Below are 25,312 nucleotides of genomic sequence, written 5' to 3'. Positions count from 1 at the left end.
ACCCCTAATATATAGCTATAATATATATAAACTGGTATGTATTACAGGTATTAACACACCATTCTGCAGCTCTGTGCAGCTGGACAAATACATAGTGGTTGAGATTGAGAGCTCCACTGCTGGCTCCAACAAATGAGTTCACAGAGGCCAAGAGCAGATTCATCCACCTGATGGTAAAGAGGCCAAGTAAAACCAGTGACTGAGGAAGGTTTTTTGGTTTTTGTCCCACAGGAGCTGACTGGAGGGTAAGTAGTTGGATTAGCTGCACCTGAACCTGAAGTCGCTCACATTCACACTTACTGCCTGGTTGAACTGGCGTATGTTATTGTGTTGTAGATAACAGCACATTCCTTTTTAATGACATTTTTGCAAGTGAATATATCCGTTATCCCTCCTGTTGTCTTACAAGCTTGTCTTCCAAGCAGTTTCTGGATGGATGCAAACTGCATTTCTTTGCTTTGAACTTGTGACGTGCAATGAAAATAAAGTTCAATTCTATTCTATTCATACCTTGTCACAAAAAGAAAGGAAGAACACTACAAGGATTTTGTACAATTTTTCTGTATATATTTTTGAATCCACGGGTGGGGAATTCCAGGCCTCTAGAGCAGGTGTCTTGTAGGTTTTAGATCTCACCCTGGGTCAACACACCCGAATCAAATGATTAGTTCATTAACAGGCCTATGGAGAACTTCGAGACATGTTGAGGAGGTAATTTCAGAATCAGAAAACTTTATTAATCCCGAAGGAAATTAGCCAGTAATTCAGCTGTGTTGGATCCAGGACACGTCTAAAACCTACAGTACACAGCCCCTTGAGGCCTGCAGTTGGACACTTCTGGAATATACAACTTTGACACTTTGTGTTTGCTCTTCTCAGGTCAAAGCCCTGAGAAGAGCATGCTAAGTTCAATAATTCAACATTATAACGCATGCGATAAATTTTCTTGTGTTTTTACAACACTGCATTATACATTCTTTTTTGGGAGAAGTTTTCTGGCATGTGGATTAGTATGGAAGTATCATTACTGGAACATTAAATTTTTTGCTGGTGTTATTTACTCTTTATATTCCTATACTTATTGTGTACACCCCTTGGTTTGTAAGCTCATCAATCTATTAACTATCCATCCATCCATCCATCCATCCATTCGCTTCCGCTTATCCTTTTTCAGGGTCGCGGGGGGCGCTGGAGCCTATCCCAGCTGTCATAGGGCGAGAGGCGGGGTACACCCTGGACAGGTCGCCAGTCTGTCGCAGGGCCAACACACAGGGACAAACAACAATTCACACTCACATTCATTCGCACAGTCACACCTAGTGACAATTTGGATTATCCAATTAACCTATCCCCACAAGCTGCATGTCTTTGGACGGTGGGAGGAAGCCGGAGTACCCGGAGAGAACCCACGCAAACATGGGGAGAACATGCAAACTCCACACAGAAAGACCCCGGCCTGATGGTGGAATTGAACTCAGGACCTTCTTGCTGTGCGGCAACAGTGCTAACCACCGTGCCACCATCTATTAACTACTACTAATAAAATGTATTACCTGGTAGTCTATTGAAATAAGTAGTAACATAACTAGAGACCACACACAAACAATGACAATGTATTTGCATCCAAGTTTATTTTGAAATTCCCTACTCCCCCTGTACAAGAAAAAATGACTTTCCACAAAGGCAGCAGTGAACCGTCAGTGATAGTACGTTTCTAGGGAAGGAAAAGAACAAAACAAAACAAAAAAAACTTATAGTCACAGTGTGTCTTAAATATTTCTACTGCTGTCATCTTTGGCTGGGTTTTCGGCAGACAGCTTTTCTGTCAAGCCAAATTCCTGGGAAGCAAAGGTTTAAGCCAATAGAGCAGAGCTGTGGGCTTTACATTTTACAGTGCCAATGCAGGAATGTTCTGGACCGTATACCTCTTCTTCATTAACACAAAAGAAAAATAAACAATTAAAACTGAAATAAAAATAACAAGCTGTTTGTGTTCACAACACAAACATATTACCGCCCGGGGAGATGGCGACAGTATGTCGAATTTCATAAAATCGTTTAGACAAAAAATAAATCTACAAAAATGGAGCTAGGTAAATATTACACAACAGTAAACATGTTTTTCTTCTTTTCCTTTTTTAAACTCTTCTTTGTTGAACTTCTACACAAAACCAAAATTCTTGGTCTTAATGGCTAGCAGGAGTTTCTGTTTGAGTATCTGTTTTGAAGAGTAGAGTGGCACGTAGAGACGGGAGATGCAGGTGTTGGCTGTGGGGAGGTGCTGGTCGTCTGGAGGCCGGATCGTGATGGAAGGCATCGGCTGGAAGCCCTCCTCGCTGGCTGGCAAAGATGGGCTGGAGGTCCAGAAGTACACCTGAAGAGTACACAAACGACTTTTTAATCCCGTGTCTGATATACAGGAAACCAAGTACTTGTACACCAAGGCTTTTTAATTTAAGACTGGTGTCTGATCAGTACCCTGTATCAGCAGATACCCACAGCCAAGGTATGGAAAAAGAAAGAATTCCTAATTATGATGGGAGCAGACTTACCAGATCTTGTCTCTCAGTCATGCTCATCTTCTCCACTATGGACCAAAACCAGCGTTTAAACTGGAGAAGTTTGTCTGCATTTTCCCCTGTTGAATGAAGAAGTCTTGAGTCAGTATATGACAGTCAAATGTACAATACTAAATCCTTTACTGATTAAGATGGACATAAAGCGATGTAGACAGATCAACATACCAGACTCATCGTTGAAGGAGGTGAAGCTAATAAGCATCTGGACATTGACTTCTCCACAGCCGTTGACCAGCAGCCTGAAGTCTTCAGCTGTCAAGTCCTCTAAGGCGTTCTTGGGCAGTACATCGAGCAAGCCCTTCCTCATTGCCTATGAAAGACAGCCGGTGTGAATACACATTTTGATAAATGACAAAGCATTGATCTGCATTCACACAATTTAAGGTTCGGTAAAATTGCCGTTTATACTCACATGAAGCGGCTGCTCAGCAACCACCAGCATTCTGTGCTCTGCGTACCTCCTCACATATTCGTAAACATTGAGGGGAGTTACTGGCATGTTGACCCCTCCAGACAGGAGCTCAACCTGAACAAGGCAGAATGAGATATAAGCTTCACTTAAGTCACCACCTGCACATTAGTTAATTTAACTTGAAGAGAATTTTCAGATGTGTTGCCGTGTTTTTCTTGCATCACATACACATTTGCCAGCGCTATTTTTCCATCTTAACAGGACAAGTGACATCTGATACTGCTCAAGTTTGACACTTAGACAACCAAGTCCATTACCTGTCCAGCTCCTTCCTCTTTGCAGAGATCAATGGCGAAAGCCAAATCCATGGCAGCAAACACTGCTTCGGCTTCACCAGCCTGTGAATGGCGGATTAGCTGCCGCAGGCTCTCATACATAACCGGGTCAAAGAACGCAAAGTCGTGCCAGTTCACCTGCAGTAAAAGAATAGTTAGCAATTGAATTATTTAAGAACCAAGCATTATGCAGCAGGTGCATTTTTTTTTTTTAAAAGGCATATTTTCTACTTACCTTCCTACCCAGCAGCACCTTGATGACATGTCTGTTCAGTGTGATTGGACAGAGTTCATTCTGCAGCAGACATAAGCCCAGTATTCTGCACAGAGAAATACATTGTTTCATACTCTGCTAAGGACACAGCTGATTTCACAAAACATTTTCCTTCTTGAATTTCATTTTTATCCAACCAAACATCATGTAAATCTTTGATTTTTTTATTATTACCTTCCAATATTACGGAAGCAGTTGAGTCTGGCCTCTGTATTTTTGCCGGGTCTAGGGGAGTAGAAGCCTCGTTTGCCAGGCTGGTAGAAGAGAGGAGCGTTGTCGTCACCGTCATCTGGGTCGTCCAGCTCCATGTCAACCACACTGCGTGTTGAACCGTGACGTTTGCGGTTCTCCTGCTGCTAAAAATGATTGAACGGAGGAGGGGGGCAGTGTTTATAACAACTTCGTATTAGGATGATCTGTGTTGTGCAAGTGTTTCTGTTAAGTGTCAAAGTCATTTTAGTGTGTCGTGGTTTAGCACACTTTGCTAAAATATGGCTAAAACATTTTTAGAAAACAAGAAACTAGTTAACAAATAATGGAAACAGGTTATATATTTTGTTCACTTGTGATTTCTCTGGAGCCTCTGGGAGACCGAGGTCCAGAATACTGTCAGCTCCATTTTCCCTGGGAAAGATAAACAGAATATAGTTAGTTTGCTAAATGGCACCAAGTATGAATATGAAAAAAATACTGTTCTTAATGGATGTATATTCATTAACAGGTACTTTTTTTGCCAGCTAAATGAGCACTTTATTGTCAGAGGCACCCGTGGTGTTGGTGATTTATCTTACCTTCCATGTGCAATAAGTAGCTCCATGGCCTCTTCTACTCTGGCTCTCAAAGAATCCTCACTAGCTAGCAGCAGCAACAGCTGGGCAGGAGACAGCTCCAGCAACATGCCGGTGATTTTACTGGCGAAAGCCTAAAGACACAAACACAACTCCCCTCAGTATGATCAAGGAAAAATCATAAATGCAGACAAGGAAGCAAAACATTATGGATCACTCAAGTTCAACACATTGCAACTATTGTACCTAAAAAGAATTTAAACACTAAACACTGAAGTGATGGAGGAAGTGTGGTTGTCTAAAATGTGTGGGATTCCATCTCTTGGTGTGTAAACTTGTAAACAGAATCTCAAAACTGATTATTAGTTATCAGAAATGTTACTCTGTCTTAATGAAAGAAAACAAACAGATATGCTGATGGTTTATTACCGGCTGCATTGCATGGACTCGTGGATAGAGCCTTTCACCCAGGGCTTGTCTGTGTGCAGGCAGAGGGTCAGGCTCATCACTGGGGTTTCCCTCTGATGACGGCCTGAAAGGCCTGGTGTCTATGGACAGCTGCCTCCTAGAGTCTCTGTTAACATACAAACAGGTTAGCAGACATTTTCTCTAAATATAAAGAAAGGTCATATAGGCTACCAAATAGAGTTTACCTGTCTCGGTCTCTCCGAGATCCTGCTCGAAGCCCACCACTTCTCCTCTCCCTCTCCCGGTCTCTGTTCCTGAGACGCTGCATTAGATCTGCACAAACAAATCGACCAGGGCAAGTTCATTTGTGTTGAAAATATTTTTTGTCAAGTATCTTATGTTGTTGCTACTTTAATGATTTCTTCCATCATCACAAAAACAAAAAGCAAACATTTATTGTAATAATGAACACAAATGTCATAATATGCAGTATGCAGTAGTTTCTATGTATTGTCATACTTGAATTGTAATCGTGATGACACGTACTGCTGGCCTGCATGCCCTTGCTGACGCTCTGAACACAGTCCAGGTTGGGCAGCTTTTCATTGGAAAGGAGGGCCAGAGCGATGGCCGTGTAGAAGCTGCGGGCCACGCCACTGCCCTCTCCAGGCTCATCTTTGAAAGTCACTTTCACCCGGTGTACCGCCATGGGTGTGGTTGTACAACGCCTGCCAAAGTGTGTGTTTAGCTGACGCATAGTCTGTTGTATTAGCTGGTCTCGATCACGGTCCACTTCCAGCGCCAGGTCACGGGACTGCAGGTTCCTCAACTTCTCCATCTCTCGACGGAACTTGGATTCCTTCACCTCAAAGCCGCCAAGCTCTGTGAGGATCTGGTTCAAAACAATGAGGGAACAACAACACGGTCAGTTAAAGCTACATTAAGTTTCATATGCTATAGCAGCAGAGGAGTGTTTTAATTTCAAAGTCTGTATGATTCATTCTGGCTACTCATGGCTCATCGCCTCACACAAGCTGATTTTACTCTAAGCAGCATTTCATTTAAGAAGCCATCAAGTACAAAAACGTACAGGGACGAACTCCATTTAAGTATTGAAGTATATGTTGAAGGCATGTTAAAAAAAAAAAAAAAATTTTTTACCGATCCAGGCTCAGCTCCAACATCCTCCATGAAGACACGACCAAAAAGCTCCAGTGAGAGGCGCCAGCGGCCCAGCAGCATGTCATGTGAGATCATCATCCCCATAAAACTGCAGTGAGGTCTGGACAGAGGACACAATAAACACTATTTTAAACTTTTCCTCATCTTCATAAACTCTTTATCTATAATTACATTTTCTGTGTTTGAGAGCAACAGACAGTTTTCACAGCAACCATTCTGACTGGGAAACAGGAAGGGGTTACATGTGCTAATAATGAAGGTTCTAATTAATGCGAGTACAGAGGCTTAATTAATGGGACGACAAACATCTATAGGTGATACCATTTCATATCAAGCTGCTGAGATCAAGGTCAGTCCTCTCTGCAAAAATCAGCCCCACTAAATGCAATGACTGGTTACCTGAACGATGGGAGAGGAGGGCCATCACTCTCAGTGAGGCCAATCTCAGCAAGCAGGCTGCTCTTTAGCTGGGCAGCAAGGTCGTGGGGTGATGGGCCAGGTTTGGAAGCCTCCAGCTCCTGCTCTGCCAGCGACTGGTTCTCGGTGCTCCGCTGGCCTGTCTCCATGCTCATCACATTCTTCAGGTTAGCTGAGTAAGACATCTTAGTGGGCAGGATCTGTTTGAGCAGGAGTCAGAAGTGTCGTTTAGTAATGTGAACAAGTGAACTTCTAAAGATGATAGCAGTGTGGCCACAACAGAATGGAAATGGGACACCGAATACAAACTGTGCTCCAATATCCACACTCGTATGAACACAAGAACACGACCCAACCTACCTGTCCTTTCATAAATCAAATAGCACGAAGAGATAATGAATCCTTAATAGTCAAGTTATTTTAACTGGGAAAATGCTGCAGTACTTTATTATTTCAGGGAGATTTGTTATGCATGGATATTAGAACACAACTACCAGCGTGATAGCACGGTGTAGAGGAGTGGTATACCTGAGAGGGGGAGGGTAGAGAGGAGCCCATGTTTACCTCCAGGCAGTTCCTGTCCATGGTTGCCTCAGCCAGGCCTTTGGTTGCCATGTAAGAGGAAGAGTACAGGCCCTGAGAGGGACGACCAAACAGATCTTCCTTTCTGGCATTGGGCTGTTGAAGAAGAAGCAAAATGTAGTTAAAATCACAAAGGCTGACTTGCCATTCTATAATGTAAAGACAGCTAAATGTACCAGTTCAAGTGTTTTACATTCTCTAAGTAGTGCTGTGATTTTCTTTGCTGCCAAATATCTCTGGCATGTAGTGATACTTGAAGGAGTTCGCACAGAAAACAAGATGAATAAAAATGCAATGCCACAAAGCTGAGATGACTCATAAAAAATACTTAGTATGACACGTAAGGAGGTTGAACATCAGCAGCAAATCTAACCTGCAGGAGGTGGGGCTGGTCTGCCAGAGGGATGGCCTCAGCCAGAGGAACATCGAAGGGATTTGGTGGGATGCACCCCAGGAAAGTCATCGAGTCAGAGCGACGGAAGAAGGGGTGGTTCTGACCCGTCTCAGCTGGAACTGGGTCCTCATCCTTGTCCTGCAGTGTTGAACCTGAAGTGAAAAAGAAACACAGCAGATCTTAAAACAACTATGTAGTTCTTTGATATTTATTATGGACTGCCTATAGTTTAGTTGTCATTTAGTCGTTTTATTTTTTTGCCTTACTCTGATTGGTGTCCTCATCATTCTCATGCTCAGAATCTTCATTGTCCAACCCAAGCTCCAAAATCTCTCGATTCCTACAAGTGAAAGTTACGGAGGATAAACATCGTGTTAAGACTCACATTTATTCTGAAGGCCCATAAAACAAATGTAATTACCCCCCTGTTGTTTGAATGAACTGTATTTTTTGCTCCTAACAGCAGTTTATTTAGATAAGCTTTCACATAGGATGTGGCACGCACGCGCTGTGCTCTAAAAAACTTTGATTTCTATTGCTTGCGTGCAATGGTTTCTTGCTGCGCTGAGCAATCGTGCGACCAGTAGAAACAAAGCCTACAGCTGCACTAAGTTCAACCAAACGATGAGCGAAAACATTCCATGCGTGTCCAAGTTCGGTGAACTTTTTGACACAAGCTTACATGCATATACAGGGACCTCCAGAGCCCTTAAGCTATTCAACGGTTCTGTGGACCTCAGGAGGAACGCAATGTTGTGGAAACAACACAATCTTCACTAATCGGGATAATTAAAAGCTTTCTTCTTTATGAATGTGCAATACATTTTTTTTTATTAAACATTTTAACATTATACAACACAAACTCTCAGAGGGGATGTCAGAGACGTGCATGTTTTTAAATGACAGGGAGCAGGTGCATCTAATACACGTAGAGTGGCTGCAAAAAAATTACGTATAAGCAGAGCGGAGCAGCCAGTGCAACACAAAATTTGGGTCCTTCGCTCTACTTAGTGGTCAGTGCAGCACATGTTGTGTCCATAACCTAGCTAATTAGCATCACTTAGGTTTATTTCAGCTGATTTTGCTACAAGTTACTGAAAGTCACGCTGAAGCTAGTCTCTTTTAGTGTGGATCCTGTGAACTGTTTAATTAAATATTAAAACATTTACTGTCTTATGATTTAATAAACAAAGTATGCAGCCTCTGTGTAAATCCTGAATTGGCATTTTCTACTATTTTTCATCATTTACCTCTTTCTATCCATCTGTGGCGTGTCCAGGGTGGTCTGCTGATTCATGGCTTTAATCCAGTAGATGAGGGCCTGGAAAACGTAAGCCACATGCTTCAGCGAGCACACGTCCAGCACCGGAAGCACATCAGAGTGCTCATCATTGTGGGAGCGCATCAGTGACAGGGCGTAGTTCAGGAAGTCACCACGTGCAGACATCATTCCTTGACGAGCCGTTAGCAGTGTGGCTGCCCTCCTAAAACAAATACTAAATTAAGTGTGGGAAGCAATCATTTGTTTGCATCATGTAAGAGTAAGTTAACAAAAATCGAGTTCAATTAATTCATTGACCACATTAAGTGAAAAAGTTTACCTGCGTCCTTCCAGAGTGCGGAGGCTGGCCTCCTCTCGAGCAGTCATGCGCTCCCTACGAGCTGAGTGCTGGGAGGCATGGAGCGGGTGACTGGGGTGACCGGGATCTCCAGCAGATGACAGGGCTGAGCCGTATCGCAGCTGAGCCTCAGTGGAATCCATGATGGACACCATCCAGTTCCAGGTGGGAATTAACTTTTCTTCTACATAGTTCTGGTTCACAGAACAAACATTTCACTCTTTGCTCACATAATCAGCTTGATTCCAAATTTTGTTTTGCATTCCTTTTAAAAAGCACTAAATAGTATTTGTGGTAGGGTTGAATATTCTATAGTTATGCGTTATGTAAACTATTGTTCTTAGCATTGCACTGTTAATAGTGGAGACTAATCAACATGAACTCCTTCTGCTGAAAACACATAATGCAGATCTTAAAAGATTCCAAGCCATTATACCTGCAGGTTGACAGCATCCTGGTAGGTGAGCTTGACAGCAGCAGGATACTGGGAGTAGACAAGATGGTTATATTTGGGAATCAGACTCATGAGGTCTGAGATCTGCCTGATGACAATGCTGTAGGCGCGGGCGAGACTGCTGGCAGACGTCAGGTAGCTGCTGGAGTTGCTGGCCTCCAAAGCTGCCGCCGCTGCAGCGGCACTAGAGCTGATTGCACTTGAGCGCCGCAGGTTAGTGGGGTCAATATATATCAGGCCCGTGGAGCTTGCTGTGGAGGGGGGAGGGGAAATGTTAGTTCTGAGACATTTTAAATTTTCAATTAAAACTGCAGAAGCAGGTGGACATTTGCTGACCGGCTGGTGTTGAGGTGCTGGAGGGAGCGCTTCCCGGTGCCCTTTGGCTGGGGGTGTTTCTCACAGCCCACTGCATGGAGCGAGGAGCCTGAGCTGCACTGTTAGCATGTGATGCATTAGTTGTCCTTTCCAGAGGCTCATCCAGCAGAAACGTCTCCTGGTCAACATCGTCACTTTGGCTGCTGCTGCTGTCTGAGTCACTGGAGTCATTGGACTGAGAGTCATCCTCTGAAAAGAAGGCAGGGACACTGCTGGCACCTTTAAAGTAGGGATGAAGAAAAAAAATAAAGAAGACCAGTTTAATGTTCTCGTATTCAATTTGACCTACCAGTCTTTCGCTTTCACATCAGACTTATCCAAGCAGGAGTGCGGGTTAGTGAATCACACCACTACAAGGCAAAACACCACCAATACGAAACTGGACACACTGAAACACCGAGTGAGAACAAAACTGGACACTCTGGTGTTCAGCTTGTGCTAAATCATACATGGTTTCATTTTCTAAATATTTTCAAGTTAAAAAAAAAAAAACTATTCAAAGAGAAAGAACATCAATCTCTAACTTGACAGAATAATCTACAAGAAAGTTTAACATCATCGTTAGTAGCAAATACACTCTTTAGATGACCAAGCAGGAAACAACCCACACCACTTGGAAAAGCTACAAGTTGATTAGTGTGTTATTTGGATAAAAGACCAACAAAGCTACACTTGTGATGAGGCATTAGTTAAAAACGGCAGACAACAACAGAGAAATGTGAGAAGGGGACGGACTGAAGGAACTCTCAGCAGGAAACTGTGTATGCACTTTGCAAATTCACTCTTGCCCTGATATCTGTATATGCATTAAAGTAAAGAGGAGCTCATACCAAAAATAGGAAATGCCAAGGACACCCTACTGCCTGCAAATGAAATACATTTGGTATTCAGCCAGGGACCACTTTTCCTTCTCTGCTGTATCATTATCTCTCCAAATATAAAATCCCCACAATCCACAACGCTGACTGTCGCGCATTGTGACTCTGACTGATTTACAAACAAAATTTATTTTTGCAAGCGATTAGACCAAATTAGACCGATTCAACACAAAAATGGTTACGATTTCAGTCAAAGGGAGTGACAGTTTAAAAAAAAAAAAAAAAGAAAGAAAGAAAAAAGGGCGGGGGTCATAAAACATTGAGATTTTCAGGGTTTTTTTGAACGCAATTAAGGTATTAGGTAAAAGGTGATGGTTTACATAAAAGAAGTTGACTAACCTGCTTCAGAACCAGCAGTAGCTGCTGTAACAACGCTCCTGCGACCGCTGGCGTTGTCCTGATTGCTGTGGTTGCTTTCGCTGTCGCTCTCCGTTTCAGCTGCTGCCAACAGGTCCAACTCCATGTCACTTCCTAGAAAACAGACATGACCCCATCCTAAACTCATCTGACTTTGATTCATAAAGATGAACAACTCCAACTATATCTTACCATCCTCATCGTGCTCATCGTGCTGGCCTTCTGCTTCAGCATTTTCCTCTCCCTGCTCTTCCTGGTCGTCGTGATGGTCTTCCTCCCCAGCTACACCCTCTACAACTTCAACCTGTTAGACACACAACAGATTGTCCAATAAAAAAAAAAAAAAACTTTGTGGCAAGACATACCTGAAATTCTACAGTAACAGGAGGACAGAAAAAAATACAAATATGAATAGAGTAAGCTTGTGGGCTTTAGCCTCAGAAACAGTAACCAACATGCAGTGCACACATGCACATGCAGAATTCATTATGGCTCTAATGATTTAATAATGAGGCTCCCCACCTCTTCCACATCTGCTGATACAATGTCATCCTGCTCCTCATCTCTTCCTCTGACAGGCTGAGACTGGCTGCTGCGCCGGGGCTGAGGGTTCCTGATGATATAAGAGGCAGCTGTCTGGCTGGAGCTGGAAATGTTAAACACAAGCTCATTAAATGAAATAAATAAGGAAAAAAAAAAAGGAGTGGATTCTAATTATCCATAATTTAAGTACATTTTACAAACTACTTTATCACTCCACTTGCAATGAGACAAAGTCAAGAAAACCAATAACCTGCTGGACTGGTCAGGTGAGGGTCGTGGTGGCAGCGGTTCAACAGAGAAAAGCTCCTCGCTGCCCTGAACAGCATCAATGCTGGTGCTGGCCAAAGTGAAAGGAGCGGTCGGTCTTGCAATACCCATTCGCACTGGGACAATTAGTGACTCTGCTACATTACACAGCTCCTCTACAGCATAGGGCAGCAGAGCCTGGAAAACACGCCGACATTTCCCAATGGGCTGAGGGATGAAATTGCTGTTTGAGGAAAAATGGAGAAGAATTGAGAAATGGTTGTATTACATAAGAAAATCTTGTCTAACTGGTATCAAGTATGTCAGCAAATTATAAACAAGCTTTAGCCTTGGGCCGTTCTTTTCATTTGTTCTGGTATAACCTTAAGTGGGATTTATGCTTCTGTGTTAAGTCTTCGCTGTAGTTAAGTCTCACGTGGAAACCATTTAGAAACCTTACACCATAATTTGTGCTGAAACCTGATGTGCACCTCTCTAGAAATGTAACTAGATGTTGCATCGACGCAGCCCGCAACATCTGTGATTGGTGTGTTTGGTACCGTTGGACTGGAAATGGAAGAGAATGAATCATCTCAAAGGGAGAAAGTCCACTTACAAGAGGTGTGTTGGCCATGACAATGCAGAGCAATTGGCACAACTATAAATGTTGGCAATATCACTGGCTACTTGTATAGGCCGTTGGTGGCTCTACATAAATTTAACACAGACATTCACATTAGTCTAAAACTGAGCTGTTCTCAAAAACCTTAAAGTCGATTATCCAGTTCTTGACCACTAGGTCAATGATGACACTAAAACTGTCATAAAAGAAAGCAGGGACTTTTAAATGCAACTTCATCCCCGGCTTTTTACAGTAGATTACTTCAATGTTAAATCCACGACAGAAAACCCTTCTGAAACCCTAAAGCGTAACCCAAAGTGCTGCTACCTGCAAAATCAAACCGTACAGGTATAAATTCTGGTAACAGCTGCTTGATGGTCATGGATTCAAAGCAGAATTGTAAATTAAACAGATTAATGTAGACAAGAGAATTCTTTAAAAAGAAAAAAAAAAAAGAAGTGTTCGGCAAATTGTGTTCTTACTTTTTCTTTTTTGATGACGCCATCTCCACACTGAGGATGACAAAAACTCGGGCCACAGAGCGCAAGAACCTTCTGGTGACGTTGATAGCCTCCTCTCTCCGACCGGGTGTGTACTTGTTCTGCAGCTCCTTTACCAGAGTACCCAGTAACGTATCTATGAACTAATACAGCAGGGAGATAAAACACCCGATGAGGATTGTCGTGCATGAATACAAGTCAGTAAGTTACAGAGTGACCAATCCCAATAAAATATGTTACCAGGGTTACTTATTTACACTGAATGTGAATTTTACACTGTGTGCACTGGAAACGGAAGACTAACTGCACTTACAGTGATGTCAGGAGCACACTTGACAATGAGGCAGTGAGTAAAACAGTCAAGGCGAATGGTGCCACTCTGCTGATTCAAGTAGACCTGCTCTTCAGGTAGGAGGTGAGCAATTCTGCTGCTGGCACTAAGTCTGGGAAACAAGAAATACAGGATTGAGATACAAGCTACACAAATTACTACATCACAGCTATAGTTGATTGAATATTTGATTTGGATTATAACACACCATTTAAAATCGGGTCTGAATAGTGCAATTAGTGGATCAGACTTGTTCAGGAAAAAAAAATGCATTCTCAAACGCCAATGCTTCTGATACTTACGGGTCTTTATTCTCCTGAGAACCAAACATGATCATTGACTTTAGGGCATTCCAATCCTGCAGGACTCTCTCCAGAGCCAGCTGAGCAAAGCGGGGAGGTTCTAGATCGTGGTCTGGCATGTCAGAGTCTGAAACAAGAACACGACAGCTTTCTCTCAGGATCTGTGTTCTGCTTTCAAATGAACTCTTGTAAAATCTCTAATTAGCATGGACCTAAAGTTAAAAAGGTGGGTAAATGAGACAAAGGTCTTGAACCAACCTTCTGCATTAGCAGCCTTGCGGTTCCTATCTTCTCTGATGCGCGGTGGTCTGTACTGACAGTGCTCAACACTCTGCCTGGCAACAGTCTGCACCAGGAACAGTAATATATGCTCTCCCCTGCAGATAGAAACAAGTCAGACAGACCTACCACCTCTGCTCACTTATGTAACACAATGGAGCTTTAGCAGAGTGGCAAGTTAAATTCTAAATTCATTTGCCAACTATAAAGAACAAGAAGCACTTCTATATGAAGCAGACAAATTAAAGCCTGGGGCAGAGTTCACAGGCTCACCTGCTGTTTGGTGTTGTAACCAGGTTTGTGGTGGTGAGTAGCCTGTACAACAGATCCAGGCGAGCTGCCTTCTGACCAGCTATGAGCGTTTTACACTTGCATTTCTCCCAACAGTCACAATACGCTGTAGGTGAAGTCCTTTTCAACCTGGGAAAGAGGATATACAAAGTCTAGTGACTTAGTTTCAAGAGCTGGTAACAATGGTAAGAGAGACGAGCATTAGCAAGGAGTGAAAAAGCCCACACTGAAAACTAGGACTTACTTGCAGTCATGTCCTTTGTGACACACCCTTGCACATTCAGTGCAACAGCAGAGGGACTCCAGCAAGCCACATGTTCGACACTCAAAGATATCCTAAATACAATGCAAGTGTCATGAAAAATGTCAACATCTATAGAAATATATTCGCAAAAGAGTTTGGCCATTCTAAAAGTAGACCGCTTACTTTCCAGACACACAACACTTCTTCTAGCGAGTACATTTTAGTGTAATGGGATTGTCACAGGCTGACCTGGTTAATGTGCTCAGCTCCAGTCCATGTAAAACTGCAGGTGTCGTTGCAGCAGAGAACATACAGGGGAGAATCATCTGGGTTTGTACCCGAGGGGCAAATCATTTCCATGAACACCGAATCAGCATCCTCCTTCTCTGTGATACCCAGGTCACCAACTGTGTTCAAGACATTTGGGGAACAACAAAAAACCATGGAAACACGGGAATGCCACTTATAACACTTCAGTTAGCTGCTGGAAGCAGGGCACCAAAATAGGTCAGGGTTCACATAACTCATGGATAACCTCCAATGTTCCAGCTATTACCTAACCACTTACAATGATATCAGATGTACTAAAAACTCTGCTGCTTTCCCAGAAACTGTTCAGAGATGGCAGCTGGTTGGTAACACAATATTAGTGCAAATGTCTCCATGCCTGCTCCGTTCGCTTAGTGTGAAGATGTTAATGCAATACATGTTCTTGAATTTAGACACTTTAACACAAAGGTTTCCAGCGAACCAGTTCTCAGCCAGCTTGTTAACTCACCCTTGGCCATTTTCTGTGCAGCCTCAAGCACTGTGATAGCTGCTGGGTAAGCTCTCCCACTGACAGCTAGCATGAACGGGGTCATTCCTCGGGCATCCCTGTCAAACAAAGGCAACAATATGCATGAGCACTTCCAGGAGAGCACCTGAGCAAACGATAGCAGGGGAGAAATAAGCAGATTTTCAGTCAATTTTAATGCAGTAATAAAGACTCTTACTTTGCAGAGAGCAGCTCCCGTAAGTGTGGCCTCAGAACAACGCTGTCACACATCAGCTTAAGGATAAGGTGGGCATTGGCCTTCCTGTCTTTAGACTCAACCACAGAAGGCTCAGTGGACGGCCCTGCTCATATGGAAAACACATACAGTTAGTCAGTAGGCGTTACAAGATTTAAGCATAGAGCTGGAAATGTATTTATATGATTTATTTATAGTTCTCATTGATACAATCGTTCTTCTGGTTTGAATTAGGCGGGTGCTACTGTTGTGCCGTCCTTTTTTGTTAGGCGGTCACAATGTGAGTTTATCCCCGTTCCTCCAAACACCCTGACACAGCATGTTATAGGTTTCTAAGTTTCTAAGTTACCAAAGTGTTGGCTCCACTGCTACACAAGAATTTCCGGCAAAGACTTGGTTTTCCAAGTGTCAAAAGGTTTTCTTTTTAAATTGACCAAACTGCTTTAGTGGAAAAGAGGCACGTGATAAAGAAGGTATGCACCTGGTATTGTGGAGGTGCTCGGTCCCTGGCTGCTACCAGTGGAAGCAGTGGTGAGTGAACCCACAGCTGGTGCTAAAATGAAGTCGATGTCTCCATCTTTTCATGAAAAACAAACACAGTTTGTATTTTTAATAACATCAGGATTATGAAAATCAAAAGACAGTTGTTACTGTAATTCTATAAAAGGAAGGGAGGGCACTTAAATTTTAAGGCTCCACTTTCCAGTAAGGTGGTGCAAAACTACCTCACTGATTAACAACTATGGTAAAAACAAAAAAAAAGACATTACACTGGTCTGGGTGGATTTCTACAAGTACAAGTGAATAGACCATCAAGAACTCCATAGTTGCTAAAATAATGAAAAACGCCCACACAATGAGTCAGAAATCTATTTATTTGGAAATCTCAAAAATGATGACTGTAAATTAAACAGCAAAATAACTTCTGCAATATTCTACAAATGGCTACCACTGTGTGTTTTACATTACATTGAAAAAAAAAAATCAAATCCGATGTGTTGCTGGAGAATGGTTGTGTCAGAAATAAAGATGCATTTAATTTAGTTTTCTTTGTTCACTTTAAACACCACATAAAAATAATCTAACTCTACCATTTTTTTCAGATGCACTCACCAGGGTCCATGGGTGGAGGGTCAGGAACCCAACTTGGTGGAGCAATGGGTGGGGACACAGGATCCTGATGGTCACTGGATGATGGGCCAGATTCATGTCGACCAAGACCTGCTGCTCTTAAAGACCTCCGCATCATCTCCCTAAGACGAAGGCTAGTGACAATCCCCCCCAAAGACAAACGAGTCAATAACTTAGATCCTGTTTCGGTGGTACTGCCAAAATGGACAGCCAAAAAAATTCTTTGCTGTAGGGCAGGGGTGTCAAACTCAAATATACAGTGGGCCAAAATTCAAAACTGGAACAAAGTCGCGGGCTAACATTAATATTTATTGAAAAAAAAAAAATCTTCCTCCAGATATAAGAATGAATCTTTTCTTATGGACTCAAATAAGTTTTGCTGGAAAACTGAATATGGAACAAGCAAAGCTTAATACTAAACAAAATATATATTAGCTGTATAATACCAGTAGGCCAGCTCTAATAGTTTGGTATGGCTTCGCGGGCCAAATGTAATTAGGCTGAGGGCCAGAGTTTGACACCTATGCTGTAGGGCATTTTTTTTTGTTATACATTCTGTGGAGCTCATTTACCCTCTGCTGCTGGAGGAGCCGGTCCTATTTCCAGAGCTATTGCTTGAGACCACAGAGATGGCATTGGCAATCGCCTCCACAGCAGACAGACGTTCTGCAAATGTGTTCCTCTCTGACCTTTCAGCTTCTGAAATGAAATAACATGGTCACTGAGCGTGGAAAGGAATTAGCTGAAAGCAGCATTTAAAGTGAGACGATTCTGAGCTGAGCTAAAACGGTGTGGAAACAAACTACCATCAAAATCGCACCATTTTTAAATATATACACATGTGATCGACAAAGGCAACTCAGAGGAAAGCTTTAACTAGAACTTACAAATTATGACAAGGAAACAACATTTTGCCATTACTGGAATTAGGGCTGCACGATTTTGCATAAAATGAGAATCACGATTTTTGTTGCTTAGAATTGAGATCACGATTCTCTCACGATTTTCTTTTCCAGTATAAATATTTATTGCACTTATTAACTGCACATCAACTTCGTAACAGTTGAGACTGAACATAAAAACAATAAATAAACATAAAAACAACAAATGTCTCACGTTTTGTTGTTGCCGCAAAATGTTGTACTGCTTGAAATTCCATCTCCACCGTTGCTCGACGCTGCGTGTTTAGAGCAGGTAGTGCAACAATAGAAAAATAGTTGTGGGACGGCACTGTGTAGCGTTTGTCTAGGGTGTTGATCATTTTCCTAAATCCCTCGTTTTGCACAGTGTTGATGGGGCCATATCTTTGGTCAGGTGATAAGTGATAGCCTCCGTAATTTCTTTGTGCCTGCGGGAGTTCGACGAGTGTAGGGAAGCGCTGTATAAGGTTCCCGTTATTGGTGTTTGACCGGGACGGATTTTCTCCTGTCACTTTCTCGTCATCCCTGACGTGCTCTCCGTTGTTTTTCCCCTGCTAATTTTAGCATCACACGGCACAGCTTCTGTATCACATGGTATAAGGCTCCGCCCTTGTCATTTGTTGAGCAGGAAGAGTGAGCGCTTGTTTTCATGCAGATTACGTCCCGGATCAAAATGCGGTAAAATCGTCGTCGTCTTTTTTTTCCCTTTTTTTTTAAAAAATCGTTGTCATTTGGAAATGAGATCGCACATAAGTATGAATCGAGATTGCGATTTTCTAACGATTAATCGTGCAGCCCTAACTGGAATACTACGGCAGTGTTCAAATGCCAAATACAAATCTGATTTTCACAGATTGCATCATCATTAGCAGCATTAACGTATCCTCCTAGATGACTGGTTCAGTCTTGATGACACTTTGAAGATTCATAACATCTATATGTTGATGGATTAAAATACTTGCTTCATTAAAAAAAATACTGTTCCTTACTCTGTGTATTTGTATATAGAAACTGCATGATTGAGGATCGTTCATGAACGTACAGCGTGTTTTTTAATGCATGGAAACTGCCTGCAGTTGCATGTTGGATTACATGTTACATATTGTTTTAAGAGTCACCACAGGGGTTAAAGTCTTTACATCTGGCAAGTTTTTAATTTCCTATCAGCCTCACTTTTCCTATTCTACTACATTAACTGAGGTTGAAAGATGGTCACAGCAGATGGCAGAGGAAACTTTCTGGACATTTGCAGGCTACTTCCAAAGAACATAAAAGGCGTAAATCACTGCAAATGGCAGGTGTGGCCATTCATTCTTTTGAGGTAAAGTATTGCCATGACTTTTCGGGCATTTCCAACTCCATTTCTATTTTTACTACTTAAAGTCCCTATTATTGATATTAATGTGAGCGTTCGAGTGAAAAGTCACCTTGCTATTGTATTTCTAACAGTTCCAAATTGGCAGGGGAGAATCTGATCGATCCTAAAAGACTTTTTTGTCCACACAGTCCACAACCACACACACCCGCTTACCTTCCTCTTCTTTGGTCTCCTTGTTACTAACGGGGAAGCAGACTGAGACGGCAGCGTGGAGGATGTTGCGGTTTCCATCACATCGATGACCCAAAAGTGCTCCGAGGGCTTGGCTGCCCTGATCTAACAGGAAGGCCTGCTCAAGGTTGACCAGGTACTGCCGACACGCCTCATAGTCGCAGCGCAGCACATGCTGCATTAGCGTCTGCTTCTGAAAGTGAAATAACTTGTGAGTACTCGTTATAATCTACATAGCATTCTGGTCTTCTATAAAGGAGGAGAGCAGGGGCACAGAGCAACACTGATCACATTGACTTGTTCTACTTGGTCAAGTACATGTTAATGTTATTAGCACCCGAGCACTAAAGTTTATTCAGGCTTTTTGAGGGGTTTAACATACTCAAAAACTCATGACATTTTGCACACAAAATGAAAATCAGAGTATTTTAAAACAAAATTTGGTAAACACGTGTAAAATGCCAAAATGGAGAGAAAAAAAAAAAAGGTAAATGGGACCCCAACAGGAAGTCCACCATTTTGAATTTAAAATGGCAATTTTGCAATTTCCAGGCGTTGTAATTTTGCAAACTCCTCACAGGGATTTTATCAGATCAACTTTATATTGTGTCCATCTAAACTACAGAACTGGGCCATATTAAATCGCAGCGCTTTTGAGCTTTGGTTGCAGGTGTTGTCTGTGATTCGACCATTCGTCATGAAAATTTGATTTCCTCTCATTCACACATAATGAATGACATACATCAGAGTGACAATTGGAAACGTTCAGCAAAGCTTGACCGCAGCATGCTCTGACGTACGCCAGGGTCCGATGGGAATCTCATCGCTGCTTGAAGCTTTAGTTTTTTTTGTTTTCTATGAATGAATTAATAAAGGTTGCGTTTACCTCGATAGCCATAATAATAATAGCAGCTTTCTTTTTAATGGTGGAGTTTGAAGGGAGATTGGCCAGAGAGTGCACCCCCATTCCCAGGCTGTTTATAGGTGGCAGGTCCAACCAATCAGGATCTCGAATTCCACCCATGCAGTCTTTGGCCATAGGGTAGATTGTGCCATTTCCATCTCGGAGGATGATGGGAGACTCCTTGATAAAAATTAAATATTAAACATTTAAAGTGGAGCATTGGGTAAATATTTGTACAACGTGTAGTGAAAACATGCTGGTCCTCAATAGCCTGTCTGACCTGTCCTGCAGTAAAGATAGCCACATTGCGCTCATTCTGCCCGAGGAAGGCCAGGTTACTAGTAGGGAAGTTATTCTCCTGCTCAGCTTTGCCTGTGGCCAGGTCAAAAATGCAGTACCTTACCCAGTTACCAGTTTTCAGCACTGCGTGGACTCCTAGAAGATGACGAGATGATTAAGGTCAGGAGATATTGCAGATAAAGAACTCTATAGAACTCTTCAGAAAAAACTCACCTTTGGAGTCAACATTTACAGCCAGAATCTCAGCCTTTTCTGGGATACAGAGCTTTTTAGGTGTTCGCTGAAAACAGTCTGGAACTTTTGGAGTGCCACCAGTTTTAACCACCTGTCAAGCAGATGGAGATGACAAAGTCAGTGAACCAAAATATCTGTAGATCATCAGTCAGATACATAACTCAGTGACTGAAATTAAGTTTCATTTACTGGAATGAAAACAAGCTGTGTTGAATCAGTTAATACCTGTAGCTCATCTATTCTGAGGAGCCTACAGTCCTGCAACAGTGATGACGGGTCTGAATCAGGGGGAGCGGCAGTGCTCTGGTTGCTCATGCTGCTTGATGTCCCAGGAAACTTGACAGCAACATATGCGCCATCGACTTTAAGCACCTACGGCATAAATAAAAGTAATAAATTGTTAAACTGAGATGCAGTTAAGGAAAAGCAAGAGTCCAAAAAAAAAAATCAAAGTTTGACCTTCTCTGTATTCAAATATTTGCTTCAGATGCACTTACCTTTCCCACAGGAACATTTTTAACATCTTCCACAAAGACTACCTCTCTAAGAGGCCACTGCTCCTCATTGACCTTTTCTTCCTCTTTGGGAGCTGGTGTGGAGCGTCTTCGCTCTACAAGCGGGACAGCACATTTAATTTTAGTCGTTTTATCATTGTATATCATTTACATTAAGGTACTATAAGCAGCTCAGAAAAATACTTCGAAATAGGCCTGCACAGTACAAAAGAACAGAAAAACAAACAAACAAAAAGGTGAAGCTTTAGTGTGTACTTGTGAAAAGTAATTAAAACTGACAGTTTGCCACATGGTTCATGTGATAAGCAGTTGTAAGAAGGCAACCAGATATGCCACAGTATATAGTGCGAGTTGGCCACATTTCCGTCACAGGAAAACAGGCGGGGGAAAAAAGTTGCTGATAAAACCGTGTGCACCATCTGTTTCAAAGTCAAAGGGACTAATGAGAGCACAGAGAGAGGAAGAAATTGGTTCTGTGCCTGGGAGATAGGAAAGTCAAGCCTTGGATGTTGTTGATACAGCAAATAGTTAAAGAGAGAGATGGTATGAGACAAGATTACATACTGTAGGGCAGAGAGGCACTGCTAGCAATGGAAGAGGTATCACTGCAAGTAGATGCTGGGGAGGGAGGAGGACCCATTTCAGTCTTCACCAGCTCTGGCTTGCTTTCAGTCCTATGAGAGGAGACCAAGACAAATTGATTCATTTTCCTGCTGTTTTTCTGAGCATACTACTCTCTGCAACGGCATGTGTATTTCACTTATGTCTATTGACACAGAATGAAAATCTTATGATCAAGATAGAATCCATCTTGCCAGGCTTCAAGCTACACACCTGTGGCTGGCAGTTAATTCAGGTCTATTACTATCCTGACAAACTACTGGCTAACAAAGCTGCACCAAGAGCATACTTTCAGGTGCAACAGTACATAAGATAGAATTCACCCAATCACCTACCAAGTCCTTTCCCCCCAATTTGACTTCATTTTAATAGCAAATTTTGCTTAGAAAGATGCCAAGAATTGTCTAATGATGAGCTTACTGCACAGCTACCATGACTACCTGCTTGGTAACTTTCAAAACTAGCATATGGTAGACCCATCATTGGCTTACTGAACTAAGTATGTGTCCTTTTCCAGGCAGTTACCAACGACGTCTTCACAGATACATAACAAACCATCTGCTGAAACACTATTCACATCCAAACATGTAAAAGCTTTCTGCTAAATAAAAATGAAACCGACTTGATTTCCTGGGTCTTAGTGGTCTTCTCCATGTTCTTCAGGCTCTCTGGTGAGCGCAGCTGGAACCTGCAGCTGTCGTTCATGTTCCAGACAGACTCCAAGAGGACACCCACTTTGGGAATTCCAGCACTGACAGAAAAGGCCACTGCACCGGCATGGTAAAGGGGATTGTTTCTCAAACACACCTAAGGAAAAAGAAACTTGTAACTTGATCGGTGCCCAGTGTTTATTACAGGTAAAGTTTGAGATGGCAAATTAACTGAGGATGAACTTGGTCCCCATTTTCCATAATAATAATAATAATAATAATAATAATAATAATAATGAAATAAAATCTCCTCAAAACAAAAAAGATTAAAAAAAAAACAAAACAAAAAAAACAACCCAACAACATACAAACAAAAACAAAAACAAAACAAGTTTCTGCCTACCTGTGTTCCCACAGTGATGTTGGGTATTGAGGAGATGCCAGCACTGGATTTTGGCTTTTTGTTCTTGGCTCTGGCCTTTTCAAGCATCTTCTTCCTTTGACTGAAAGGCACAACACCCCTGCAGAGAGATGGAAGCAGTAAACTTAAAACAAAAACAAACAAATAAAAACAAAAAGCAAAACACTTCACTGACATCTACACTTTTCCTATGATACAATATGCAATGCTCTCATGCCGACTGTGACATCACTTGGTAATCTTTGCATTGTACCAAGATTACCAAACTGTGTGACTCCTTTAGGAGTCACACAGTTTGTCTCCATTGTGTGTTTTGCCATAAGACAGAGGTTACTGCAGTTGATGTACAAATTTTCAGGATCTTTTGACATTTTAAAAATATCTCTTTAGCTTTTTCGTTTTTGTGGGGTGGGGGGGTTAGCACAGAAAAAAATCATTTCAATCAAACTATATGAACAGGGAACACAAGGTGTACAATTTTCAGACACAAAAGCTGGAAAAAATAATAATACATGCATCACTGGTAGCACTTAGTAATGTTATGGCACGTAGACAGCAAGTGCTACAACTAACGCGGACAATTCTTGAGTTAACCTATTGTTCTGCTCGTAATGAACAGTCCTGGCTCGTATGACAAACTGAGTGGTACGACAATGTTATGGGGGCCCTTTCAAGCCAATGTTGCCATTTCCCGTAAACAACTAGAAATCAATATAACTTCACAGAAAAACAACATTTTCTTCTCACCACCAGTAGAGGCTATTCTCCAGCTGTGCACATGTGTAGAGTGCACAGCAATGCAGCGACACCATGCGTTCCCCCTGCAGCTCAGGGAAAGCCTGTGCACTGTGCTCTAGCTTTGAGGCTACGGTGCTCAGTGTTTCGTCCACCCAGGTTGCCACCTGCATGACATCCATACAAACATCAGCTAATGAACAGATGATTAAATAAATGTCAATTGTTAGAATAGTTCATGAACAATTAAAAAAAACAAACAAACAGCAATAACTGTCTCAAGGCTGCACAAACAACCTTGTTCTAATGTAAAGAAAAACAATTAAAAACCTACCTTGTTGGTCTCTGTAGCTACAGTGGCCCTGATGCTATTGGCAGACAGTAAGGTAATCTTCTCATTAGCCAGCCCCAGGAAGGATATACGTGGGTGATGAATAGCAGGATTCTGATGTGACAAATACCAGGAAGTTAGTGATTATAAGCTGTTGCTACAATAAAAGATACATATATATCTTATTTCACTAGATTTTAGTTTTTCTTCCAGTAACACGGGTTGAATTCATCACCTGTGGATTCCTGTAGGGTTCGGATTCACTCCACTTCCACTGATACAGCTCTCCTTTGGAGCTCACAGCTACCAGCTCTGAGAACATTGCTCCAATGCTCACAAACTTCACACCATCCTAGAAAGGAAATTGAAGATTTCAGCAAATGTAGGATCAAGAAAAACTTCAATCCAACTCAACTCCAATCATGATGCACAGACACCAGACGAACAAAGGAAACAGGTGAAATCTCCACTTGCCTTGCAATAATGACGCAACTTCCTGTTTGTTTGTTTTAAAAAGACAATCTCTGAACAGTCTTCTGTGCTTTTCTTACCTTGTCAGGCCACCACTGGAGCTCCTCTCCCAGGGAAACGGGGCTCTGCACAGGGATACTCTTCTTGTCAAGACTTTGTTCCCCCTCACGGCTGGTGGAACCGCGCTCCGTGTCAAAAGAGGCCCCGTCGAGCCACCGACGCTCACGTAACCTCAATACAGACTCACGTTCACGCAACAGCTCTGAGTCACGCTCTAAGGGAAGAAGGAGAACTGGTATGCAATAAGGTCACACCAGTGGGATAGAAGTAAGCCACTCTCTGGGAAAGACCCGTCAACATCGTTTTAAGAATAGAGAGAGAAAGATAGATTCTTTAGAATCACTATAATGAAAAATCAATCAATTTCAATACTTGAGATTGAGTGGGAATCTAAATTATACTGTGGTGAGTCACATTGTACGCTCATTAAAATGCGAGACAGAAGAGGAAGTGGATAGACAGAAAGAAAGCATGCATATGGGCTAAAAGTGGGCTAGGGAGGGTTTTAAATAGACCCTTGAAGGGTCCTTGTTAGGACAGGTGGGCCTAGCGGGCCTTTCTCAGAGAGCTCACAGTATGTACTACAGCCATGCAGCATAAAACACCAAACATTCATAATATAAACTCAGCTAAACAAACTAAAGGGAAACGTACACTGTAGACCACGAGAACCATTTCGCTTTCACAAGCTTTACAGAAACACCTGAACGGTGGTTAACTGTAAGTGCAGTATTTGGCATTACACCCACAGTCGCCTTGATTTCCAGCTTTTCAGTAGTATTCCCTTATAAAGCCATCCCCAGATGAACAAAAGCCATCACCAGTGCTGCCACCAAAGCCTTTAGAACACCCTGCCTTCCCATCACTAGTCAGAAGAGAGTTGTTGAGTTACCTCTGGAGGATCCCAGGCGAGACAGTGACGAGCGTCTAAAAGAGGGATAGCCAAAGTAGCTAATGTCCTCAGAGAACATGGCATCAGCATCAATGATGACGCTGGGATGGGCTGAATGGATATCTGCATCCAACAGGGACATCAGATCCTCTG

At 42.3% G+C, this 25,312-nt stretch overlaps 1 protein-coding gene across 9 annotated transcripts in view; it reads right to left on the bottom strand.

The window, feature by feature from the left end:
* Positions 1-1,612: 1,612 nt before the first annotated feature.
* The window catches only part of ubr5 (ubiquitin protein ligase E3 component n-recognin 5), a 31,461-nt gene continuing 7,761 nt past the window's right edge, over positions 1,613-25,312 (bottom strand). The window contains exons 8-59 of one of the 9 annotated variants that reach the window (XM_005930143.3): positions 25,160-25,309; positions 24,288-24,499; positions 23,972-24,088; positions 23,740-23,850; positions 23,418-23,572; positions 22,653-22,770; positions 22,222-22,406; positions 21,543-21,652; positions 20,961-21,073; positions 20,689-20,835; positions 20,443-20,554; positions 20,210-20,364; positions 19,912-20,109; positions 19,008-19,218; positions 17,129-17,255; positions 16,539-16,690; positions 15,907-16,002; positions 15,408-15,531; positions 15,191-15,288; positions 14,662-14,819; positions 14,413-14,504; positions 14,151-14,297; positions 13,857-13,975; positions 13,599-13,725; positions 13,279-13,408; positions 12,948-13,108; positions 11,848-12,087; positions 11,577-11,700; positions 11,247-11,358; positions 11,037-11,168; positions 10,650-10,682; positions 9,781-10,038; positions 9,427-9,695; positions 8,973-9,184; positions 8,622-8,867; positions 7,638-7,711; positions 7,351-7,523; positions 6,924-7,073; positions 6,378-6,595; positions 5,958-6,078; positions 5,316-5,688; positions 5,042-5,129; positions 4,818-4,962; positions 4,392-4,522; positions 4,164-4,224; positions 3,775-3,953; positions 3,562-3,646; positions 3,309-3,464; positions 2,992-3,105; positions 2,745-2,889; positions 2,553-2,638; positions 1,613-2,374 (exon numbers count right to left, since the gene is read on the bottom strand). In XM_005930143.3, the coding sequence (XP_005930205.1) occupies positions 2,162-2,374; positions 2,553-2,638; positions 2,745-2,889; positions 2,992-3,105; positions 3,309-3,464; positions 3,562-3,646; positions 3,775-3,953; positions 4,164-4,224; positions 4,392-4,522; positions 4,818-4,962; positions 5,042-5,129; positions 5,316-5,688; positions 5,958-6,078; positions 6,378-6,595; positions 6,924-7,073; positions 7,351-7,523; positions 7,638-7,711; positions 8,622-8,867; positions 8,973-9,184; positions 9,427-9,695; positions 9,781-10,038; positions 10,650-10,682; positions 11,037-11,168; positions 11,247-11,358; positions 11,577-11,700; positions 11,848-12,087; positions 12,948-13,108; positions 13,279-13,408; positions 13,599-13,725; positions 13,857-13,975; positions 14,151-14,297; positions 14,413-14,504; positions 14,662-14,819; positions 15,191-15,288; positions 15,408-15,531; positions 15,907-16,002; positions 16,539-16,690; positions 17,129-17,255; positions 19,008-19,218; positions 19,912-20,109; positions 20,210-20,364; positions 20,443-20,554; positions 20,689-20,835; positions 20,961-21,073; positions 21,543-21,652; positions 22,222-22,406; positions 22,653-22,770; positions 23,418-23,572; positions 23,740-23,850; positions 23,972-24,088; positions 24,288-24,499; positions 25,160-25,309 (7,763 nt within the window). In that variant the 3' untranslated portion in view covers positions 1,613-2,161. Of the gene's footprint in view, positions 2,375-2,552; positions 2,639-2,744; positions 2,890-2,991; positions 3,106-3,308; positions 3,465-3,561; positions 3,647-3,774; positions 3,957-4,163; positions 4,225-4,391; positions 4,523-4,817; positions 4,963-5,041; positions 5,130-5,315; positions 5,689-5,957; positions 6,079-6,377; positions 6,596-6,923; positions 7,074-7,350; positions 7,524-7,637; positions 7,712-8,621; positions 8,868-8,972; positions 9,185-9,426; positions 9,696-9,780; positions 10,039-10,649; positions 10,683-11,036; positions 11,169-11,246; positions 11,359-11,576; positions 11,701-11,847; positions 12,088-12,947; positions 13,109-13,278; positions 13,409-13,598; positions 13,726-13,856; positions 13,976-14,150; positions 14,298-14,412; positions 14,505-14,661; positions 14,820-15,190; positions 15,289-15,407; positions 15,532-15,906; positions 16,003-16,538; positions 16,691-17,128; positions 17,256-19,007; positions 19,219-19,911; positions 20,110-20,209; positions 20,365-20,442; positions 20,555-20,688; positions 20,836-20,960; positions 21,074-21,542; positions 21,653-22,221; positions 22,407-22,652; positions 22,771-23,417; positions 23,573-23,739; positions 23,851-23,971; positions 24,089-24,287; positions 24,500-25,159; positions 25,310-25,312 lie in introns of all 9 variants that reach the window. The other 8 variants (XM_005930142.3, XM_005930146.3, XM_005930148.3 and 5 more) reach the window with 8 other exon arrangements.

This window comes from Haplochromis burtoni, unplaced genomic scaffold, assembly GCF_018398535.1.
Source record: "Haplochromis burtoni strain Fernald_Lab_line unplaced genomic scaffold, NCSU_Asbu1 Contig_130, whole genome shotgun sequence".
Taxonomy (NCBI): Eukaryota; Metazoa; Chordata; class Actinopteri; order Cichliformes; family Cichlidae; genus Haplochromis; species Haplochromis burtoni.
Note: the sequence above shows the minus strand (reverse complement) of the source record. Positions and strands in the feature narration are given on the sequence as shown.